Below are 21574 nucleotides of genomic sequence, written 5' to 3'. Positions count from 1 at the left end.
AGTTTAGTATTACCCCGCACTCAGCAATATTCCAGTTATATGGGGAGCGGTCTGTAAATACTCCAGTCTGGACCAGACAATCCAGGGATCAACAGCATGAGCATCGATCTACGTCATTGAGATATGATGACATGTGTCAGCTAAGTCAGCGAGCCTGACCACCCGATCCCGTTATTCGCCTCTTACGACAAGCTTGGGTTACTGATGACCAATTCTATAAATAACCTTTCTTGCCTCATAACTAAAACAGTCGTATGTGGTAATAATCGTGAGAAATCTCGACTGAAAGAAGAATCCTTTGTATGATTCCGACAGTGGATTTGAATCATCAAATACTGACGACAGGGCGTGTTCACCACGAAAGTTTGGTACATTGATTCCAAATGCCCTTTTTCCAGAAAACAAATTATATTAACCATATGTCCAGTCGCCTACGTTCTGCGTAGTTAACATCAATTTATTACAAAATAAATATTTTTATGGGTTGTATTTCTTTTTCAGGGAAACCATTGGTTTACGACCCATCTTTCAAAGGACCAATCAAAAAGAGGTAGGCTTTTTCAAGCTTTTCAAATTTTAAAATCAATTTTGCTACACACGTTCCAGATTTATGGTTTGTGTATTGAACGTTACAAGACCCAAAGTGATTATTTATATCAATATATATCTGAGCTTCAGTGTAATCCATCAGGTTGCAAGGGAATCCATTATGTGACAAACCAGATGGATGAGACAGAACAACACATTTCTCAAGTTTTATATTTGAAATGTAAAGAATACGGAACATTATATCTTATCACAGATGCTGTTACAAATTAGCATCACAATAGCCGAAATGGAACATTTATTAAATAATTTAACACGACTAACATACTGTGTTTTAAATGAGCAGCTGGGACATTATTTTTATCATAAAGTTTACTGTTCAAATCCATTTCGCGGAACATACATCTTGACAGATTCCAGATTTATAGCTCGTAATCGTTTCCTACGTCATGTAATAGGAAGAGAAATATATACGACTGTCACGTGTATATCACGATGCATATCCCCTATACAGATATCCATGCCTTGTATATCCGTGCACTTATAGTATATATCACGTTATAGTTTATATACACAACATATATCCGCAGATTATAGCATCTGTTTGATAGAAACTTGTAATAGCATCTATCGTTGGTATCTACAAATCAGCGTATCGACGTCATATCATATCGTAATATATTACCATGACGTTTGTCTGATGTAACTAGTTACGAGATATATCTGAACATTATGTTGTTTCGAGTATAGCTTGCTATATGATATACATAATGCATATATAGAGATTGGATATCAAGTATATGGTAGATGATGTAAGCCTTTTTTTAATATATATCTCGTAATATATGTTTAGTACATATATGTTAACTTGTGTCTCATATATAACAAGTTATATCATATATCTTTGTATCCCCAACTATCCAAGCGTATCTCATGTATCACGTTATAGCATGTATCTCCACAGATCAAAGCTTGTGTCGATTAACAGATTATGATACACTGTATGTCATATGTATCGTGATACATAACACGTAATAGCATATGTCATGCTATGTAACACGCTGTAGCATAATATTTAAAGCGATATAATATATAACATAATGTATAACACATTATAACACATATCGCGTTATACCATAATATATAACACATTATGACATATCACAATATATAACACATTATAGCACACATTATATACATTATGTTATAATATATAAATGATAATTTATATATAATATATTATAACATATATATATCCACAGATCATGTACGGACATCATCTGCTGTATCCTGTTCCTGGCGTTCGTGGGGGGACAGGTGGTAGTGGGCTTTTATGGTGAGTCACTTGTGACACTCACACACCTCACACACATTTAATATCACCATCATCATCACCATCATCACAATCATCATCACCATCATCACAATTCCATTCTCAGCTCTTACAGCTCGGAGACACCGACTTGTCAAATATATCAGTGTTCCTCAGTAGTGCAGTGTTCTTTCACTGAACTGTACCTAACCGCATGCAAAGCTTCATCTCAGGAAGGGCGATGGGGTAGCCTAGTGGTTAAAGCGTTCGCTCTTCACGCCTGAGACCCGTGTTCGAATCCTCACATGGGTACAATGTGTGAGACATTTGTGGTGTCCCCCGCCGTGATATTGCAGGCCATCGGGGTAAAACCATCGGGGTACAAAACCAGGATAATCACTCACTGAAAGTACAGTACCAAAGTGTGGAATAAAGAAAAGATAGCCACACAAATGACACGGTAAACCACGTTAAATGGCAACCTACATATCAATGGAACCAACAGACAACGTTAAAACAATATGAAGAAATTTTTTGGGATTCGAACATTTGAACAGCACCCTATGTAAGATGTGCAGCTATGACGGCTAAAACTAAGCAGCAACTCACCCACCTTACCACAACGTCATAGTAACATGACTCTTACTTCCCCCACAGCCTATGCCTATGGAGACCCCACCCTCCTGCTCTACCCCCAGGATTCTCAGGGTAACCTGTGCGGCATTGGTACAATGCGGTGAGTTCAATTACTTACATATATATATTGTAATGATCACTTCTCGAGTGTATTTGTGATTATAGCATTATTTCTCTTGTGGATTATTCCATCATCGTATGGAAAAGGGAAACAACTCTGTGTTGCCAATTTCGGCACCAGAAAGAAATCATGGTGACGACAACAGCTACCATGACATCGTTGTTTATAGTGAGAGGGCGTAAGAAAGCACGAGGGATCAAACTAGGAATGAGCACCAGCCAGATTATGACCCTGCAGAGGGAATCATGCAACTTGAATAAACTTATACTAGGCACATAAAGAAACTGTGCATACAAAAATTTTAAATCTAAATTTATCAAATCTGTGTAGACACATAAGGATTTAAACTCAGAGATTAGTGACATGTATCCAAAATGCATGCACGTGCCACGTTCCGTGACGTCAGTGGGTTCGTCCTTGAGACGTGCAATACGTTGGTGCACGTGCATTCCGGGAAAGAGAAACAGAGCAAATGAATGCCACACAATACTGTCACTTTGGAAAGCTCAACCCCTGCCCTTGCGATCGTTCAAAAAATTAAACGGCTATTGAAACGCATAGCATGCCAAGGCTCACGTCTGCACAACGTCATGAGGCCATTGGGATGGTCCGTGGGGGAATGTCTCAACGACAAGTGGCTGCACATTTCCATTGCCACCGGAACACATTTTCTGCGCTGGTGAGACGCTACCAGAACACAAATGACGTCATCGATCGGCCACGTTCTGGATGTCCACGTGTAACAACGCCAAGACAGGACAGATGGATAAGGGTGACCCATCTTCGCCACAGGTTTCAGACTGCAGTGATGACTGCCCGAACCATCCCAGGACTTCGCCGTATCCACCCAAACACAGTTCGACAACGTTTACGTCATCACGGGATCAGACCACGACGTCCCGCCATACGGTCTATATTGACACAACGTCATCGACAAGCTCGCCGAATGTGGTGCCGAAATCATGTCCGCAGACCCTTGTTTTGGTGGAGAAATGTTTTTACAGATGAGTCCAGGTTTAACATTTCCCATAGTGATGGACGTCAACGTGCCTATAGACGCGTGAGAGAACGTTATGCACAGGCATGTGTCTTGGAGAGGAATCGCTTTGGTGGTGGTTCCGTGATGATTTGGGGTGGATTAACAGCACGCCAAAGAACTCCTTTGGTGATTGTTCAGGGCAACTTTACTGGTGTCGGCAACAGGGATCAGATTCTTCGACCTGTGGTAATTTTTCTGCAACGTCATGGCCCTGGGTTAACATTCCAACAGGACAATGCCCGTCCTCATACGGCAAGGGTTGCTATGGATTTCTTGCAACACCACAACGTTGACTTACTGCCTTGGCCTGCAAATTCACCGGATCTCCCCGATAGAGCATGTTTGGGACGAGATGGTCGTTTGACCCCTGTCCCGCTTGTGGATTCGTGACGTCATTGTGATTGACTTTTCAATTGAAATTCTCCCGACTTGTTATGGTCTCATGATCCCTCCATTAAAGTTTATATGTACCTTTGACATTGTTATCGTACTTATCAGCTGGAATAATATTTTGACAATGCACAGTTTCTTTATGTGGCTAGTATATATCCAGCATTGAACAATATTGCTTTAGAAGCTTGTATGAGGAAATGCATTTCTATCCACAAATTTGAAATTTGTTCTTGTAGATAATAGGCTAATTTTGTGTTTCTTTAGAAAACTTCTGCAGAGAAATATTCTAGTTTCAGAAATCTTATTTGTATTATTTATTTTAGAAATGCATAGATTTTATTGAAAACCCCATAAAGATCAGCGGATAACATACGGCCCATTGGTTACAGGGGGAGAAACAACTTGTTCTTTTTCGACCTGACGGAGTGCGGCCGGATGGGTCCTGGCGTGTTCATCAACGGTTGCCCCACCCCCCAGGTAGGGTGATACCTTCAGTCAAACCAGTGGGTTGGTTGGGCTGTGGTTTAACGCCACACTCAGCAATATTCCAGCTATGTGGCGGAGGTCTGTAAATAATCGAGTCTAGACCAGACAATCCGGTGATCAACAACATGAGCATCGATCTACGTAATTGGGGCACGATGACATGTGTCAGCGAGTCAGCGAGCCTGACCACCCGATCCCGTTAGTCGCCTCTTACGACAAGCATGTGTTATTGAAGACCAATTCTAACCCGGATCTCAAACCAGTGGGGATAAGGGATCAGGTTAGGACAATATGCTGGTCAAAAGAGAAGAAATGTCGATCGGTTAACGATGTTTGCTTAACTGTGTCGTCATGTGTGGATCGGTGTTCATGCAATCGATCACTAGTTACATTTTCACAAAGTCAGATATGTAGAAGCCACCAGGACGTGGATGGATTATTCTGTGACAAACCATTCTGAATTTTTAATAAAACCAGTATGGAAATGCAACTTTGCATAGATTATGTATTATGATGAAATATGCCTTTTGTCCGATTCATGATATGCTTCAATATCATTAATTATGACTTATATGGCTGAAATATACCGACGCGGCCTTAAATGTTAAATCACTCATTACGCCGAAGGGGCCTAGCGGTTAAAGCGTTCGCTCGTCACGCCGAAGACCCGGGTTCGATTCCCCACATGGGTACAATGTGTGAAGCCCATTTCTGGTGTCCCCACCGTGATATTGCTGGAATATTGCTAAAAGCGGCGTAAAACTAAACTCACTCAGTCATTACGCCTAGTGTCCAGAAGAGCGGTGTCCGGGTTAAAAAGGTTGCCCTGTTCTCTAGGTGTGTGTGTCGAGCTGTCCAGATGTCAACTACGTGGCCGCCACAGACTTCCTCAAAACCGGAAATGCCGCGACGGATTTGATATGCGTTGACGGAGCCGACAAAACACAGGTAAGAAATACTCCTGCTTGTAGGACCAGTCCGGCCCCAAAACGTTTTTGCACTCTAAATTCTGTTCCGATTCCGCATTGTTTAGTTGTTCTCCATTCCTGTTTTTATATATTCCCGTCCGGACGCCCCGGTCGTCAAGTAAAAGATGCATTGTAATGAATACTTTGAGAATAATTATATTATTCTCGAAAAAGACACATAAACTTGGCTTATTGCATCCAATTAAAGAAAAAAAATTCCGACTTACGTATGTCTTCTTACTTTAAAATGACGAGAAACAAGCATTTTTTTGTGGGGCTTGTAGGTATTCGTGTAAAATGACTATTCGTGGGATACGAAATATTCATAAATACAGTGCCGTACAAAATAGGGTATTCCCCAATGTTTGAACGTGGCTATAAATGAAACAAATAACGAATGGTTATTCGGTGGTTATTCGATGGTATTTTCATACTGATTTCATAGGTACATTTAGGACTTCTAGTTTGCAGTGATTTTATATTTTAACCATTTTAAACAAGCTTGGTACATAATTTCCAGTAAACAATTAACCATTTTACCTTCTCCTTGCAGATGGTGAAGGACTTAGTATTTTCAAAGGCTTGTGCCCCGTTCTACCTCAAGAGCACCCCAGGTAAGAAATATGGCCTATTTCTCCACAGGATTCCAGGGGCAGTGGGGTAGCCTAGTGGTTAAAGCGTCCGCTCATCACGCTGAAGACCCGGGTTCGATTCCCCACATGGGAACAATGTGTGAAGCTAATTTCTGGTGTCCCCCGCCGTGATATTGCTGGAATATTGCTAAAAGCGACGTAAAACCATACTCACTCACTCCACGGGATTCCAGGTAATAATAGGTCCCAAATATCACATGCTCGGCGTAAGCAATGGTGGACAGTGATCAGGCAGGCAAATTTGACGACATTCATTCGTTAAACATTTTGGCAATTGTCAAAGGTTCTATCCAGTGATTGCCAAGGTGGAAACAAGGTTTCAGTGCTGTGAAAAACTGGGTGCCATGCCACATAACGTGGGCTGAATGAAATATTTATGCATGTTTAAAGCAAGTGATTCCATGACTGAAAAGGGGCGGTTGTGTAGCCTAGTGGTTAAAGCGTTCGCTCGTGACGCTGAATACCCGAGTTCGATTCCTCACATGGGTACAATGTGTGAAGACCATTTCTTGTGTCCCCTCCGTGATATTGCGGGAATATTGCTAAAAGCGGCGTAAAACTGAAACAAACTCACTCACTCATGGCTGACAAAGGGATGTTTTTTTTAAGTTAATGTTGCCTTAAACCTGAACAAATTAGGCCAAGCCTACTACTGAACTACTTTGGGTGGTTTATTGTTCTGATTGATGTGAATGATTTTGTGTCATAGTATATAGTTGTGTGTGATAACACACCATTGCAGGAGTAAACTGGCGCCTTGGTGCCACTCCGAATATATCCTTGCAGTTGTAAGCAAATATGTGAATACATCTGTATCCTCCTTACAGGTCTCTCATTATAACCATGTAAGACCTCGAACTCTGACGTGACGAGACCCGTGAAGATCCGGGTTAAAATTGATCTTCAGTAACCCATGCTTGTCGTAAGAGGCGACCAACGGATCGCGTGGTCAGGTTCGCTGACTTGGTTGACACATGTCATCGTGTCACAATTATGTAGATGTGTGCTCATGATGTTGATCGCTGGATTGTCTGGTCCATACTCGATTATTTACCAACCAGCTGTCATGAAATACGCGCGTGGACATAATGGCGGCAAAAAACGTCGCTAGATCCGATTATCTAGTGACCACCGCCACATAGCTGGAATATTGCTGAGTGCGGCGTAAAACGTACCTCACTCACTCACTCACTCAGTAATTCACTGATGTCTGAATGCACATCCAAATATATCATTGCAGTTGTAAACAGATGTCTGCCAGATATAAGTCAGTTCATCAGTCTGGGTAAGACCGTTGCTGAAGTGACGACCAACGCCGGAAGCAATATCCCCATCACAGATGGCAGCAACAACACGGTAACAGGGGAGGCCATCAAGGTGGCAGAGGAGTAAGTAAATTAGAGTTGTCTCCCCTTATATTTGCCCTACATGCAAGAAGACTTTCATCGGCTTAATGAAATGGTTCCAGATTCTGTAGCGTTTGACCAAATTTATTGTCAGAAAATATGGCACCAGCATTAATTCCGGGTAAAAATATATCCCCTGCAACGTATGCGTTTCGTAAGAAGAGATCAGATGGATCTGTTATCCAGGCTCAGTGGCCTCGACTATACATGTCATCCTTTTATCGGTGCTCATGATATCAACCCCTGGGTCGTTCAGACTCAATGTTTTCAGACCCCCGTCCATACATGCTGGAATATAGCTATACAGGCGTCCAAACATATGAGACCGCCTCCGTGGTGTAGTGGTTAGAGCGTCCGCCTGGAGAGCGGAAGGTCGCGGGTTCTATCCCAGGCCGCGTCATACCAAAAGACTTTAAAATATGGTACTTGTTGGTCCCTGCCTGGCGCTCGGCATTAATGGGTACAACAAGGACTGGTCGGCTCGGAGTCAGTATAATGTGTCTGAGTGGGGTATTCATGCTTCACTGCGGCATGGTATCTCAGTGGGTTAGCACTATATAACCAGCTTCAGTCTGGGCTAGTACAAGCAGCCGAACCTACACATACACACGCATGCACGTCGTCATATGAGCGAAATATTCTCAAGCACGTCGTTAAACCCAATTTCACCTCACCTCACCTCACCAAACATATGACAAGTAATAGCTATATATATATTGTTTACTATATTTGACATTAATTTCTCACGCACAGGCAGGGTAAATGCTACATTAACTTATCTGCATTTAACAAACATTTTTTCACCGCATTTAACATTTTTTAATTGAAGGATTTAAAATTTTACAATGGGCCAAAATTACACGATTATATATCAAATGTCAGGGTTGAAAACACAATAATCACCAAAGAAATTATTTTCACACAAAACTGAAGTGTCTATTAAGAGATGACCAAACCGTCGGAAGAACGACGATCAAGCAGTTGGAACAACGACGACCAAACTCTCGGGAAACGACGACAATGCTTTTAGAAGAAGCACAACTACTTTCTCGGAAAAAAAGACCGATAGAATCTTCTCCGAAGTTTTCCAAGTGTTTGGTGGTCTCGTACGGACCTCAGAAAGTGAGGGAACTCGATATATACGTCGAATTTTAGATCTTTGTTTCTACAATTGTGACAAGTACCACACCTAGTTCTGTCCTATATCGACCCGTGAAGATCCGGGTTAGAATATTGATCTTCAGTAACCCATGCTTGTCGTAAGAGGCGACTAACGGGATCTGGTGGTCAGGCTCACTGACTTGGTTGACACATGTCATTGTATCCTAATTGCGTAGATCGATATTCATGCTGTTGATCCCTGGATTGTCTGGTCCAGACTCGATTATTTACAGACGACCGCCATATAGCTGGAATATTGCTGAGTGTGGCGTAGAACTAAACTCACTTACTCTGTCCCATATCATATGTTATTACCAAGTCTAATTAGGAATGTCCAAAAGCCTAAGACCTGACGCTACCATCTTGGTAGATGTGTAATCATTATCTGAATTTCAGGCTTCACCAAGACTACAATATAACACCAAGCGACCTGGAGGCCAGTGTCAGGTTATAACGCCCCCATTGACAGTGTCATGCAGCACCACGTGACCATACCCATCACACAGAGACGCTCCTACCATCAAATACTGAAATCTTTGCAAACAATTTTTAAAAATTAACATTCTTTTGTCTATTTTTGTAGCATTTTTAGATCACGTCTATTATATTACTAAAAAGTAAACTGTCAAAAAACTGTTTTAAATGAAAAACAAAAATTCTCTAAAACCACGGAAACGCGTGTAGACAATGAAAGATATCTTGTTAAAAGTTCTTGAAAATAGAACTGAAACCGTTTTTAACGGGCACGATCCAACGTTTGTTGTCTTCAAAGGGCCTTTGTGATAGACTTTACTTGTGCCGACCTTAAAAGAGATATTTTATGAACCTTCTAAGACATTAGCAGTTTATAAACCTGTTTAACTGAAACAGAAAACATGGCGACATGGTGATGATGTCAGAGGTCGTGTATTGGCCTGGTCGTTCGTGCTGCGTGACCTATAAAGAACTGTCCTGCACGGCAAGGAAATGGGTTAATGATGTAGATGTGATTCATCCTTTATAGGAGCGGAAAAAGGCCTGTTGTCTTCTTACACAAGACTGGATGTTCTCATTTCTAGAAAACTGTCACTGATGTTTCATGCTTTAGATACATCAACGTCTGTCTTTCTGAACAACTGAATGTCGTATCGGTGGAGAGTAACCAGTTTCACGAAGCATGGCTCTATATTTCCTCACATACAGCTGCACCTGGCGTATGAGCAATGAATGTGTATTGCTATATGACACCGATACTGTATAATCCTAACTATTCCATATGCTTCGTATAATTCCCTGGAACTCGCGACAACTTGTTGCGTCCATATGTAGGTCCCAAAGTTTCTTATTCTGATCGAAAACGTTGGATTAAAATGAGGATCGTGAGGGTGGAATCTGGTGATTGTGTGCCACGATGCTGTTGATTGTTATTTGACTGGGGCGGTGGGGTAGCCTCTGGTTAAAGCGTTTCCTCGTTTCGCCGAGGACCCGGGTTCGAATCCCCATATAGGTACAGTGTGTGAAGCCCATTTCTGGTGTCCCCCGCGGTGATATTGCTGGAATATTGCTGAAAGCGGCGTAAAACCATAGTCACACACTTTTATACAATATATTGCCGAGAGCGGCATTAAACAAGACACATGCAACAAACTTTTGGAAATATTTCGACTCTCGACATAACTAGGAGAGCTCAAACTGAGCCTGCTATCATGTTCTTTTGAAGATGTGGGGTAGCCAAGTGGTTGAAGCTTTTGCTTGTCACGCCGAAAACCCGGGTTCGATTCCCCCGCGTTGGTACAATGTCTGAAGCCCATTTTCAGTGTCAACTTCCATGATACTGCTGGAATATTGCTAAAGGCATAAATCGACAATCGATCGCCCTTCTGAAGCTCAGAATAGTATTATTCCTTCCAGATGTAAAAAGCCAAATACAGGTAGTTATATACGCCAAGATATAGGAAGGTATTTTGGTAACATGTTTTCCAGACTTTGAGTTGGTATGCGATAAATCCCCATCAATAAACATCGCATACAGTTACTTTTCTATTGCATTTCAGTATGTATTAATAATAATTCTTATTATATCTCGTCGTGAAATATATTTCAATGCATGCCAAGAATACTGCTTGCATCTTCTCTTGGTTTCAGTGTTCAGTTCTATGCATGCTGTACTTGCACTGTCGGGAGAATGTTAATCTGATATAGGATATTGCCTTATGTTGGTTAAATTGTACCATTCGGATATTGCTAATTGATTTGTATTGTCTCATATTTCGGAGTTGATTCAATATATAGACATTAACTGTGTTAATAAAGTGCTCTAGGTGGCCTTGGTACTGGAAACCAAAAACGCTCAATACTTCTATGAAAGCTTCCATAAACACAACAGTATTGTTGTTTATATTGATTTATAGTCGTCGTACTATTGCTCTTCACAATGGACATCTCATTTACAGTTAGTTATATATTCGTTACACAATGACGTATATTTTAAAACCCTGACTTGCTAATAAAAAAAACCTGATGTCATTGTAACCTACGTGTATTCATAAAATATATTACACAATATGCACGTGTGCTTGACGCCCATTATTGGAAACTTATTGAAATTGAAATGGAGATATTTTGTAATATTCGAGCGCGACATTGCTCAAATGACTTGGTTAAGCGAGACCAATTAACTTGACTGAGATCGCTTTGGGAACCTGTGCCCGTTGCGGGGCGCCGACTTGGTTGACACCTGTCATCGGTTCCCGATTGCTTAGATCGAAGCTCATGCTGTTGATCACTGGATTGTCTGGTCCAGACTCGATTATTTACCGACCGCCGCCATATAGCTGGAATATTGCTGAGTGCGGCGTAAACCTAAACTCACTCACTCACTGCGTTGCGGGGAATACGAGACTAACGGCTGAGCTCGTTTCGTGAAACAAGCCCTGTTGAGGGGATTTCGAGTCAGCGGTAAATTGGCATTTTAAAATAATTTATTAGATAAGTGGAAAAAGTAAAGAAACTCATACTGTAACAAACGTATTCACAAAAACACAGGTCGTTTGGGCGTATGCAGTGTACTCGGCAGCCAAAACAAACAAAACGATCGTGGCTTGGAACTTCTCTGTTTAACAACAAAAGGAATATTCAACACAAAATATATTAATTCAACAGCTAGGCTTATTATGAACCTGACCTACATTACCTAAAGTATGCTTTTATAAATATTCACATATTTTCCTAACAAATGTGTTTACGTGGTGGAATGGCAACTTGCAGGTGTCACTAGCATCCATTGATAACTCCAGAAACAGTTAGATTAAATAGTTGGTCAGATGATCGTATATACCTTTTCAAGGTTAAGGATATTAAGTTCACAATTAATACGTATATTAAATATATACTACGAACGTCCTTATCGTATAATATTCTTGGTTTTACGCGTTCTATTTTATGAATTTGAATATGCTAATTTTAAATTATCTGGTTACACGTGGTGAAGGAGCATGCTTGCACATGAATCAATCTGATATTTCATGAAAACTATATTTTGTAATATGTGTTCTTGCTTTATTATGTTCTAAAGAACCAACTTGTTTGATGTATATGTATATACGATATCGTAGTTTCTTGTTAAGGGGGCGGTGGGGTAGCCTAGTGGTTAAAGCGTTCGTTCGTCACGCCGAAGACCGGGGTTCAATTCCCCACATGGGTACAATGAAGCCCATTTCTATTTTTCCCCGCCGTGATGTTGTTGGAATATTGCTAAAAGCGGCGTAAAACTAAACACACTCACTCACTCTTTTTTGCATGTAAGTTAGTTAAAGTTGCACTCTGTGTATGTACGCGTGTATATTCTAGGACGCATAATTTTACTTTCATTTGGACAATATGATTGAAACGGTGTCACAATATATAAACTTTTCTGATAATAAATGCCAGTGAATCTAGAGAAATCATTATTTAAAGAGAACAATAATGTTTCCTATAAAAATATCCGTAGGCGCCGTGAAGTCGATTAGATCAAACATTCGATAAGTTTCCCGAGATTGTTTCACTGTTTTCACGGTGTATGACATTCGTCCACAACATTCACAGCTCGCCGTCTGTTGACTCTGTTATGGCATTCTATACATAAAAATCACAAACATGAATTTCTGATAAATATGAAAATATATGCCATTTCGACTATCAATCACCTCTGTTTGTTTACTGAACAAAATTATGTTAGTTGTATGAATGGTTTGGGAAAAATATTTATTTAATCTGACCTCACAATTTCATAAAAATCATCATGATTCCTCCTTATTTATTTGTTTAGGAATGAAGTGTAGATCTCTCAGATTGTCTTGTAGGAAACCCATTTCGCCCGCCGTGATGATTCCGGAATAATGCTAAAAGCAGCGTAAAACCAAACTCACTCACTCACTCAAAATGTCATTCCACTCTCCCACATATATTTCGTGTCGATTTCAACAAAACAACTTATGCAATCGGTAGTTATACGTAAACATCATGTCAGTTTAAACATTAGATCCCTGTGTAGAAAATAAGGTCAAGAAGTCACATTTCTTGATATGTTTTAAAAACCATTAGGCAGGACTTGAGATGTTATTACACGCCGGCCAAAACCGAATGGCATTTTACGGGCACTGCCGATTTGTGCCGAGTGCATACAATGCTCTTAATAACGAATATCATCTTCTCTTGCAGGGTATTCCAGGCGTTTCTCAAAGCCAAGGAATATGGAGAGAAGATTATCTCGGATATTGTGGAGACATGGTACTTGATTCTCGTGTAAGTACCGTTAGTCTGTGCCGATTTTGGAGATTACAACACAAGGAGGCCATACCTGTAGAGAATAAGGGGCGGTGGGGTAGCACTGTGGTTAAAGCGTTCGCTCGTCACACTGAAGGCCTTAGTTCGATTCCTCACTGGATACTTTTTGTGAAGCCTCTTTCTGGTGCCCCCCGCCGAGTTTGCTCGAATATTGCTAAAAGCGGTATAGAACCCAACTCACTCACTCACGACGTTAACCCCTGACTATTACAAGTCCGTCTGCCTTCAAAGGTCTGTTTGCAGACCTATGTGAATTCAGTATGTATAATTAATGCGGACATTTGTTTATCCGGAAACACACGAAAGAGTATCATCCGGATTAAGTTTCGTCATGTGAGTGAAAAAAATATTTTCGCAAACGCTCATTTTCTTTGAAGTGTCACTTATTACACTGGTCCTTGACGCAGTCTAGTCACGCTGAAGACCCGGGTTCGATTCCCCACATGGGTACATTGTGTGAAGCCCATTTCTGGTGTCCCCCGTCGTGAATGTCACGTGATATTGCTGGAATATTGCTAAAAGCGGCGTAAAACTAAACTCACTCACTCGCTCACTTGACGTAGTCGCGTTCGAATGCGATCATGTATTCACGTCAACCTTGATTTTTCCAACGTTTTATAACTGTAAATGAATTACGGTCAACAAAACAGCAACTTTAGAGGTGACTATCTCTTGTGTTAATATTCGTCATAATTGAGAACGTACGTAACAACGTTTCTCAGCTGGTTTCATTGCCTCCAATTATCGTAGTATTCTAAAAATTCGATTTAATTGTAAGAGGGCATTATGCTTGTAGGCACTGGTGCTGACGATGGCTGTCTCAGTGATATATATTGTCGTCAGTTACCGTAGTATTCGAAAAAATCTAAAAATTCGAGCATTTTGTAATTGTGAGAGCGCATTATATTTGCAGGTTATTGGTGCTGACGATGATCGTCTCCCTTATATACATCGTCATCATGAGGTGGATCGCCGGCTTCATGGTGTTCTTCAGTCTCGTCGCCTTCGTCGGCATCTTCGGCGCAGGTCAGAATATATACTTTTAAATTTAGTTTAATTTAAGTTATATTTAGCATTCTGTCGGTGAGGGGGAAATGACCGGAAGTGGTGGGAGGGGCAATGATGTTTCAACTGCACGTGTATGTGTTACATTGAGCCCTCAAGAAACAGGTTCCATTGCCCAGATTGGTTAACATTCATCGGCATCTTCGGCGCAGGTCAGGACATATGCTTTAAAAGTTAGTTTAATTTAAGTTTTATGTAGTATTCTGTGTCGCTGTGGGCGTAGGTCGAGGTGTTTCAGCTGCATGTGTAAGCTTGAGCCATGAAGACACAGGTTCAATTCGTGACCAACTCGTGTTTTTATTGGTTTCTGTTTCTCTATATTACATCTAGGTTCTGGCTACTGTTTCTACGAATGGTACCACTCCCGAGGATCTCAAGAATCCTACACCATCTACATGGGAGGTTTGACCTTCACCTTTCAGAAGGAAAAGCTATTTCTCGGATGCGGTAAGTGACGCAACTACTGTCGTAAATACATGTAGTAGCCCAACGCCATACTGAATAGCCGATTAGAGTGATAGCTTGTTATATTTCTGTTGTTTCTGACCAAGGTGTGATTGCAAACTTTCGTTGCAACGTGAAACCTATTGAGATAATCCAACGGCTCTGGCGCTTTAGTATGCTGGGTAGGTTGCATTGTTAATTGTAGAATAATAAAATGTATTGTCAAATCTTGTGCCCGAAATTGGAAACAGGTTATTAAAGACTTGCATCAGTTTGGAATTAAAGACCATAATTATGATATTTATCCAAACTCATTACAATCTTAGATTGCAAACTTTGTTTAGCCTTAGATTGATAAGAGAACAATATTGCGACAGAGTAGTACGATCGTTGACTTTGTGTGATTGCGATTAATTGCCTGATTTTTGAAAGAGTGGGTTCGAATCCCGGATAGCGCCACCAACAGTACTAGAATATGTATTTTATTGTGAAAGTGCAATCCCTAATGTAACATACTTTGATACCAAGTGGGTTCGCTGTAATATAAGCACGGTGATGTTAATAATAATCACTAAACGCCGAGATTGCATATGGAGGATGCTTCCTTCACGAAGGGGTAGGTGTGGGGGTGGTTGGTGGGTCTAGTGGTTTTAACGTTCGCTCGTCACGAGTTCGATTCCCGACATGGGTACAATGTGTGAGGCCCATATCTGGTGTCCCCCGCCGTGATATAGCTGGAGTATTGCTAAAAGCAACGTAAACTTAATCTCACTCACTCACTCCGTCACGGGACTGTTCGGATCTGATCACATCCATGGTACTTGCAGGCATAACAGCGGGAGTCATCTTCCTCATCGTCGTGCTCATCCTGCTCTTCCTCATCTCCAGGATCCGCATCGCCGTGGCCCTCATCAAGGAGGGAAGCAGGTATGTGATAAAGTAGAATGTACTTTATAGCTGCTGTAGGCGACGTTTTTGCCGCCATTATGTCCTCGCGTGTATTTCATGACACCTGGTTGGTAAGTAATCGAGTATGGACCAGACAATCCAGTGATCAACATCATGAGCACACATCTACATAATTGTGACACGATGACATGTGTCAACCAAGTACGCGAGCCTGATCATCCGATCCCGTTAGTCGCCTCTTCCGAAAAGCATGGGTTAACGAAGACAATTTCTAAGATTCGTTAAAGGTCTCCAAAAACTCACTGCTAACACTTCATAATTCGCTCACATACTCACTCAATCCCCCAAAGTGTCTGATCAGATTCACTGGCTGAGAAGCCAACGTTTTAGATGGGTTTTTCTCTTATATCGTCATTTACAAGTGTTGAACCAGATAAAAACTTAGTGTCATATATGACACTCACGCTCTAATACCCTCTTGAATAATCGATGAAGTCATTGGTAAACCCTCAGCTTAATTTATATCTCCGTTGCAACTCCGAGCTGACTGTCTCAGTTAAGATAACAAGATAACACAATCAGATAACACTGAAGACACTTCAGTTGTATTATGTTAGTCGTTATCCGCTAAGATAGTGTCTTTGTTAAGCCAGCTTCGTGAATAGTCCATGGATAGCGGACCAACCCCTGCTGGGTTTAAGTTGCATCTGAATGGATGGGGTTGTTTGGGCTTATTTTGGTTTGTTGTTTAACGCCGCACTCAGCATTATTCCAGCTATGTGGCGGCAGTCTGTAAATAATCCAGTCTGGACCAGACAATTCCGTGATCAACATCATGAGCATCGTTCTACGCAATTGGGATACGATGCCATGTGTCAACCAAGTCAACGAGCCTGCCTACCCGATCCCGTTAGTCGCCTCTTACGACAAGCATGGGTTGCTGAAGATCAATTCTTACCCGGATCTTCTAATGGATTGTGTCAAAGGACTTGAGACTCAGTTGATTGGGTTGTACCCTGGCGGCGTGGATCTTGTTCATGTTGTCAGTCACTGGATTGTCTGGTCCAAACTCGATTATTTACAGGCCGACGTCACACAGTTGGAATATTGCAGAATGTTACGTAAACCAACAATCACCAAATAAGCATCATGTGTACTATATGTTTCGGCTTTGGTTTCAGGGCTGTTGGGAACATGATGTTCACGCTCCTCTGGCCTATCTTCCCCTTCCTCATGCAGCTGGTCGTCGTAGGGGTTCAGCTGGCCGTTGCTGTGTATCCTTGTTACCATGACAACCATATAGTCACACCCTTGTGAAGAGGCCACAAATAATCCGGCATCTCCTCCATTGCAATCAACTTTGGTTAAAAAACTGAATATTATTTCACAGGTGTATACTGACGGTAATTGTCCTGTTGTCGAGGTTTCCAGATTAACAAGTGTTTTTAATATAACGCTGTGGCATTGTAATTACTGTGTGTCACATGGTTAATAATGGTTTGACAAAATATTGAATTCTATATTGCTGAACTATACTCAATAGTGACAGCTGGTTGTATATTGAATTTACAGGTGTTTTTTTTTGTATTTTGTTTAACTTGCCCCATATTACTTTTCTGTAGTTTCCTAGTCAAATAATCTAATGTTTAACAGACGCGTGGATCAATGCTCAGTATATCGACCACTTGTTTGTATTTCCGTACCTGATAACCCACCAAATACAAGTCCCTCAACTTATAGTAAATATATATGCATGATCCTTTTATTCCGTTGTTAAAGCTCGCTAATCTCAAAATACTAAACTAATCTAGCAGAGGACATCGTAAATAAATAGACGGATGTTAATTAAGTGTTAGATATGTTATTCTCATAATCTCTAAACGTGATTCGTGCCTGTAACATTATTAATGTCAATACTATGACTACTATGGAAATATTTCTGGTACACTGGTTCGAAAATGGGAAAAACAGAAAAAATAACTATGTGTGAATCACAATATATTACCACGGCCACAGCATAGATCTAATACATTCGTGTTACAATGCAGAATTTAGATAATACACACAGCTGTTGTTTCAGGTCAGTGCCGTTCGAATACATATTGTAATCTACGGTTATAACGAACTCAAAGGGAAAACTAGATTCCGTTCGTTATAACCGAAGTTCGTCAAACGCGTATTCGTTTTATATGTAAAGGCCCGCACGGATTTTGCATTCAGTCACGAAATAATCAAAAGTCTTCTTTTCTCAAAATTTCCCCACGTTGTCGAAACATACCATGGTGATGAAAAAGTCTTCTTACTCTTGCACGCCCTGGGTTGGTTTTTCTCAATCTACATTTATTAAAACGTTTCCGAAGCAAAACAACTCAACCTACGTCATGACGGATGGCGTTAGTGTATACAGTATAAACCTTAATGAGAAATACATACGGATGGCGTTAGTATATACAGTATAAACTTTAACGAGAAACACATACAGATGGCGTTAGTATATACAGTATAAACCTTAATGAGAAACACATACGGATGGCGTTAGTATATACAGTATAAACCTTAACGAGAAACACATACAGATGGCGTTAGTATATACAGTATAAACCTTAACGAGAAACACATACAGATGGCGTTAGTATATACAGTATAAACCTTAACGAGAAACACATACATACAGATGGCTTAACGAGAAACACGAGAAACACATACGGATGGCGTATATACAGTATAAACCTTAACGAGAAACACATACGGATGGCGTTAGTATATACAGTATAAACCTTTAACGAGAAACACATACATGGATGGCGTTACGGAGCGTTAGTATATACAGTATAAACCTTAACGAGAAACACATACAGATGGCGTTAGTATATACAGTATAAACCTTAACGAGAAACACATACGGATGGCGTTAGTATATACAGTATAAACCTTAACGAGAAACACATACAGATGGCGTTAGTATATACAGTATAAACCTTAACGAGAAACATACATACAGATGGCGTTAGTATATACAGTATAAACCTTAACGAGAAACACATACGGATGGCGTTAGTATATACAGTATAAACCTTAACGAGAAACACATACGGATGGCGTTAGTATATACAGTATAAACCTTAACGAGAAACACATACAGATGGCTTTAGTATATACAGTATAAACCTTAACGAGAAACACATACGGATGGCGTTAGTATATACAGTATAAACCTTAACGAGAAACACATACAGATGGCGTTAGTATATACAGTATAAACCTTAACGAGAAACACATACAGATGGCGTTAGTATATACAGTATAAACCTTAACGAGAAACACATACAGATGGCGTTTAGTATATACAGTATAAACCTTAACGAGAAACACATACAGATGGCGTTAGTATATACAGTATAAACCTTAATGAGAAACACATACAGATGGCGTTAGTATATACAGTATAAACCTTAACGAGAAACATACATACAGATACAGGCAGTATAAACCTTAACGAGAAACACATACAGATGGCGTTAGTATATACAGTATAAACCTTAACGAGAAACACATACAGATGGCGTTAGTATATACAGTATAAACCTTAACGAGAAACACATACATATGGCGTTAGTATATACAGTATAAACCTTAACCAGCTCAAGGTACCTGGCGTCCATTGGGCGGAACCAGCAACTAGGTCAGAACAACATCACGTATGCTAACGGGACTGTGAACGAGGACCTCGTCAAGGAGACCACTAAAAGCCTGTTCCAGCAGATACCATGTGACACTGATGTAAGTATCCATGATCGGGGCTGATTGCACTTTTGTACTGATCTTGACCGTGTGTTTTAATGAGTAGTATTTCATAACAGTTGAATGTGTATCTTTATGGCGAACACCCCGAGTCATAGCTGATTTCAATGATGCATTCATTTCAGTAAATTGTGTGAACTGATGTTAAGAAACACATTTTTTTCAATATCTCGCCTTTCACGCACATCGGTTTCAGCAAACAATCGAGACTGATTCACGTGCGTTAACCTTTTAAGTTTCAATTTTGAACAAACTATTGTAGAAGAATTAGAAACTAGAAAACAAGAACTACACGACAAAGAAAATTAGATGGAATACTGGTAAGATCTTTAACCAAATGGATTGATGAAGGGGAATGTATCAGTAAATAAGTCTGTAATTTAGAGACAAGAAATTATGTAAGTACAATATGAAAGAAATAGAAACAGCTAATGGTAAAGTATTGAATGCTAAAGATGAAATCATAAATGAAGCTACAAATATCTATGAAGACGTGTACTCACCCAGAGAGCACCTTGTGAAATATATAGACCTTAATAATTTACTTAGTGACCACGATGTATGTAAGTTTGAGAATCCAAACAGCATTGATGGACGTATTACTAAGGATGAACTTTTAACGGCATTTAAAAATATCTAAAAATAACAAGAGTCCGGACTCAGATGGTTTTTTTTATGAATTCTTTAAATTTTTCTGGCTTGACCTTGATGACCTTCTATTTAGATCTTTAACAGTCTTGAAATTGGTCATCTGTCCATAATTCAGAAACAAGGAATAATAATATGTATCCCAAAAGGAGATAAACCAAAACAATTTCTTCCAATTACCCTGTTAAACTCAACATACAACCTTCTATCCTCAGTCATTGCACATAGATTATAACAGTCCTCGCAATATCATTACTGAAGATCAAACAGGATATATATCTGATAGATATATTGGAGATAATATTCGTATGATTTATGACCTTCTTCTACATACAGAATTCAAGCAAATACGAGGTATGCTGCTACTTGTAGATTTTGAAAAGGCTTTCCATTCAGTCTCCTGGTTTTTTATTTTTAAAACATTGACATTTTTTGGATTTGGTGATGGCATTTTTAAATGGATTTCTGTACTTTATGAAGATATTAAGTCAACTCTGGCTATAAATGGAAAAATGTATCCGTTGATACCCATCCCCCGTGGCTGTAGACAAGGAGACCCTTTCTCGCCATATGTTTTCTTACTATGTGCAGAAATATTATCAGCTCTTATTGGAAAAAATGAAAATATCAAGGGTTTAGTGGTGAATACTATGGAATACTTGATTGCTCCATGTATCGAAACATTAAGATTAATTTTAAAAAATGATTTAATCACTTATTGGGTATGTATGTATTGGTATGAATGTGTGAAAGAATAAATTATATTTTTTGTACTTTTTTAGCTATTTAGTTACTTATTTATTCATATATTTTTTATTTATCATTATATTTCTCATGTCCTGTACAGTGCCTATACATCGTGTATGTCACATGTAACATCTTTACAGGAATAAAAATCAACAACAAACACGAAAAAAACCAAGAACAAACAAGTTTCAATACGTTTTGTTTAAGTTGTTTGTAATGTCGCTATCTATCCGTGTGCTATGAACGACGTCAGTTGAATTACAACTTTAGGGATAGAAGAGAACTGTTAAAGAAACGATTCGTCACGAAGTCCGGATTCGATTCCCCATTCTTATCACAACCTATCCTGATGTAGCTGAAATGTTTGTGTAAGTAACATTAACAGAATGTAATGATCTAACGCAGATCTTAGTCTTCATTGGTTCCTGATGAA

General features: G+C 39.9%; 1 protein-coding gene across 4 annotated transcripts in view; it reads left to right on the top strand.

Moving 5' to 3' along the window:
* Positions 1 to 21574, top strand: part of LOC124270269 (choline transporter-like protein 4) — a 67112-nt gene that overhangs the window by 35351 nt on the left and 10187 nt on the right. For 2 of the 4 annotated variants that reach the window (XM_046705304.1, XM_046705305.1), the window contains exons 2-16: positions 502 to 550; positions 1809 to 1882; positions 2516 to 2594; positions 4437 to 4524; positions 5371 to 5481; positions 6055 to 6115; positions 7395 to 7542; positions 9118 to 9168; positions 13402 to 13485; positions 14441 to 14553; positions 14923 to 15039; positions 15864 to 15963; positions 17127 to 17219; positions 19593 to 19725; positions 20731 to 20748. In XM_046705304.1, coding sequence (XP_046561260.1) covers positions 502 to 550; positions 1809 to 1882; positions 2516 to 2594; positions 4437 to 4524; positions 5371 to 5481; positions 6055 to 6115; positions 7395 to 7542; positions 9118 to 9168; positions 13402 to 13485; positions 14441 to 14553; positions 14923 to 15039; positions 15864 to 15963; positions 17127 to 17219; positions 19593 to 19725; positions 20731 to 20748 — 1319 coding nt within the window. The remainder of the gene's footprint in view (positions 1 to 501; positions 551 to 1808; positions 1883 to 2515; positions 2595 to 4436; positions 4525 to 5370; positions 5482 to 6054; positions 6116 to 7394; positions 7543 to 9117; positions 9169 to 13401; positions 13486 to 14440; positions 14554 to 14922; positions 15040 to 15863; positions 15964 to 17126; positions 17220 to 19592; positions 19726 to 20730; positions 20749 to 21574) is intronic. The other 2 variants (XM_046705307.1, XM_046705306.1) reach the window with 2 other exon arrangements.

This window comes from Haliotis rubra, unplaced genomic scaffold (genome assembly GCF_003918875.1).
Source record: "Haliotis rubra isolate DU_JTF1 unplaced genomic scaffold, ASM391887v1 Scf150, whole genome shotgun sequence".
NCBI lineage: Eukaryota > Metazoa > Mollusca > Gastropoda > Lepetellida > Haliotidae > Haliotis > Haliotis rubra.
This window is presented reverse-complemented; position numbering and strand designations above follow the sequence as displayed.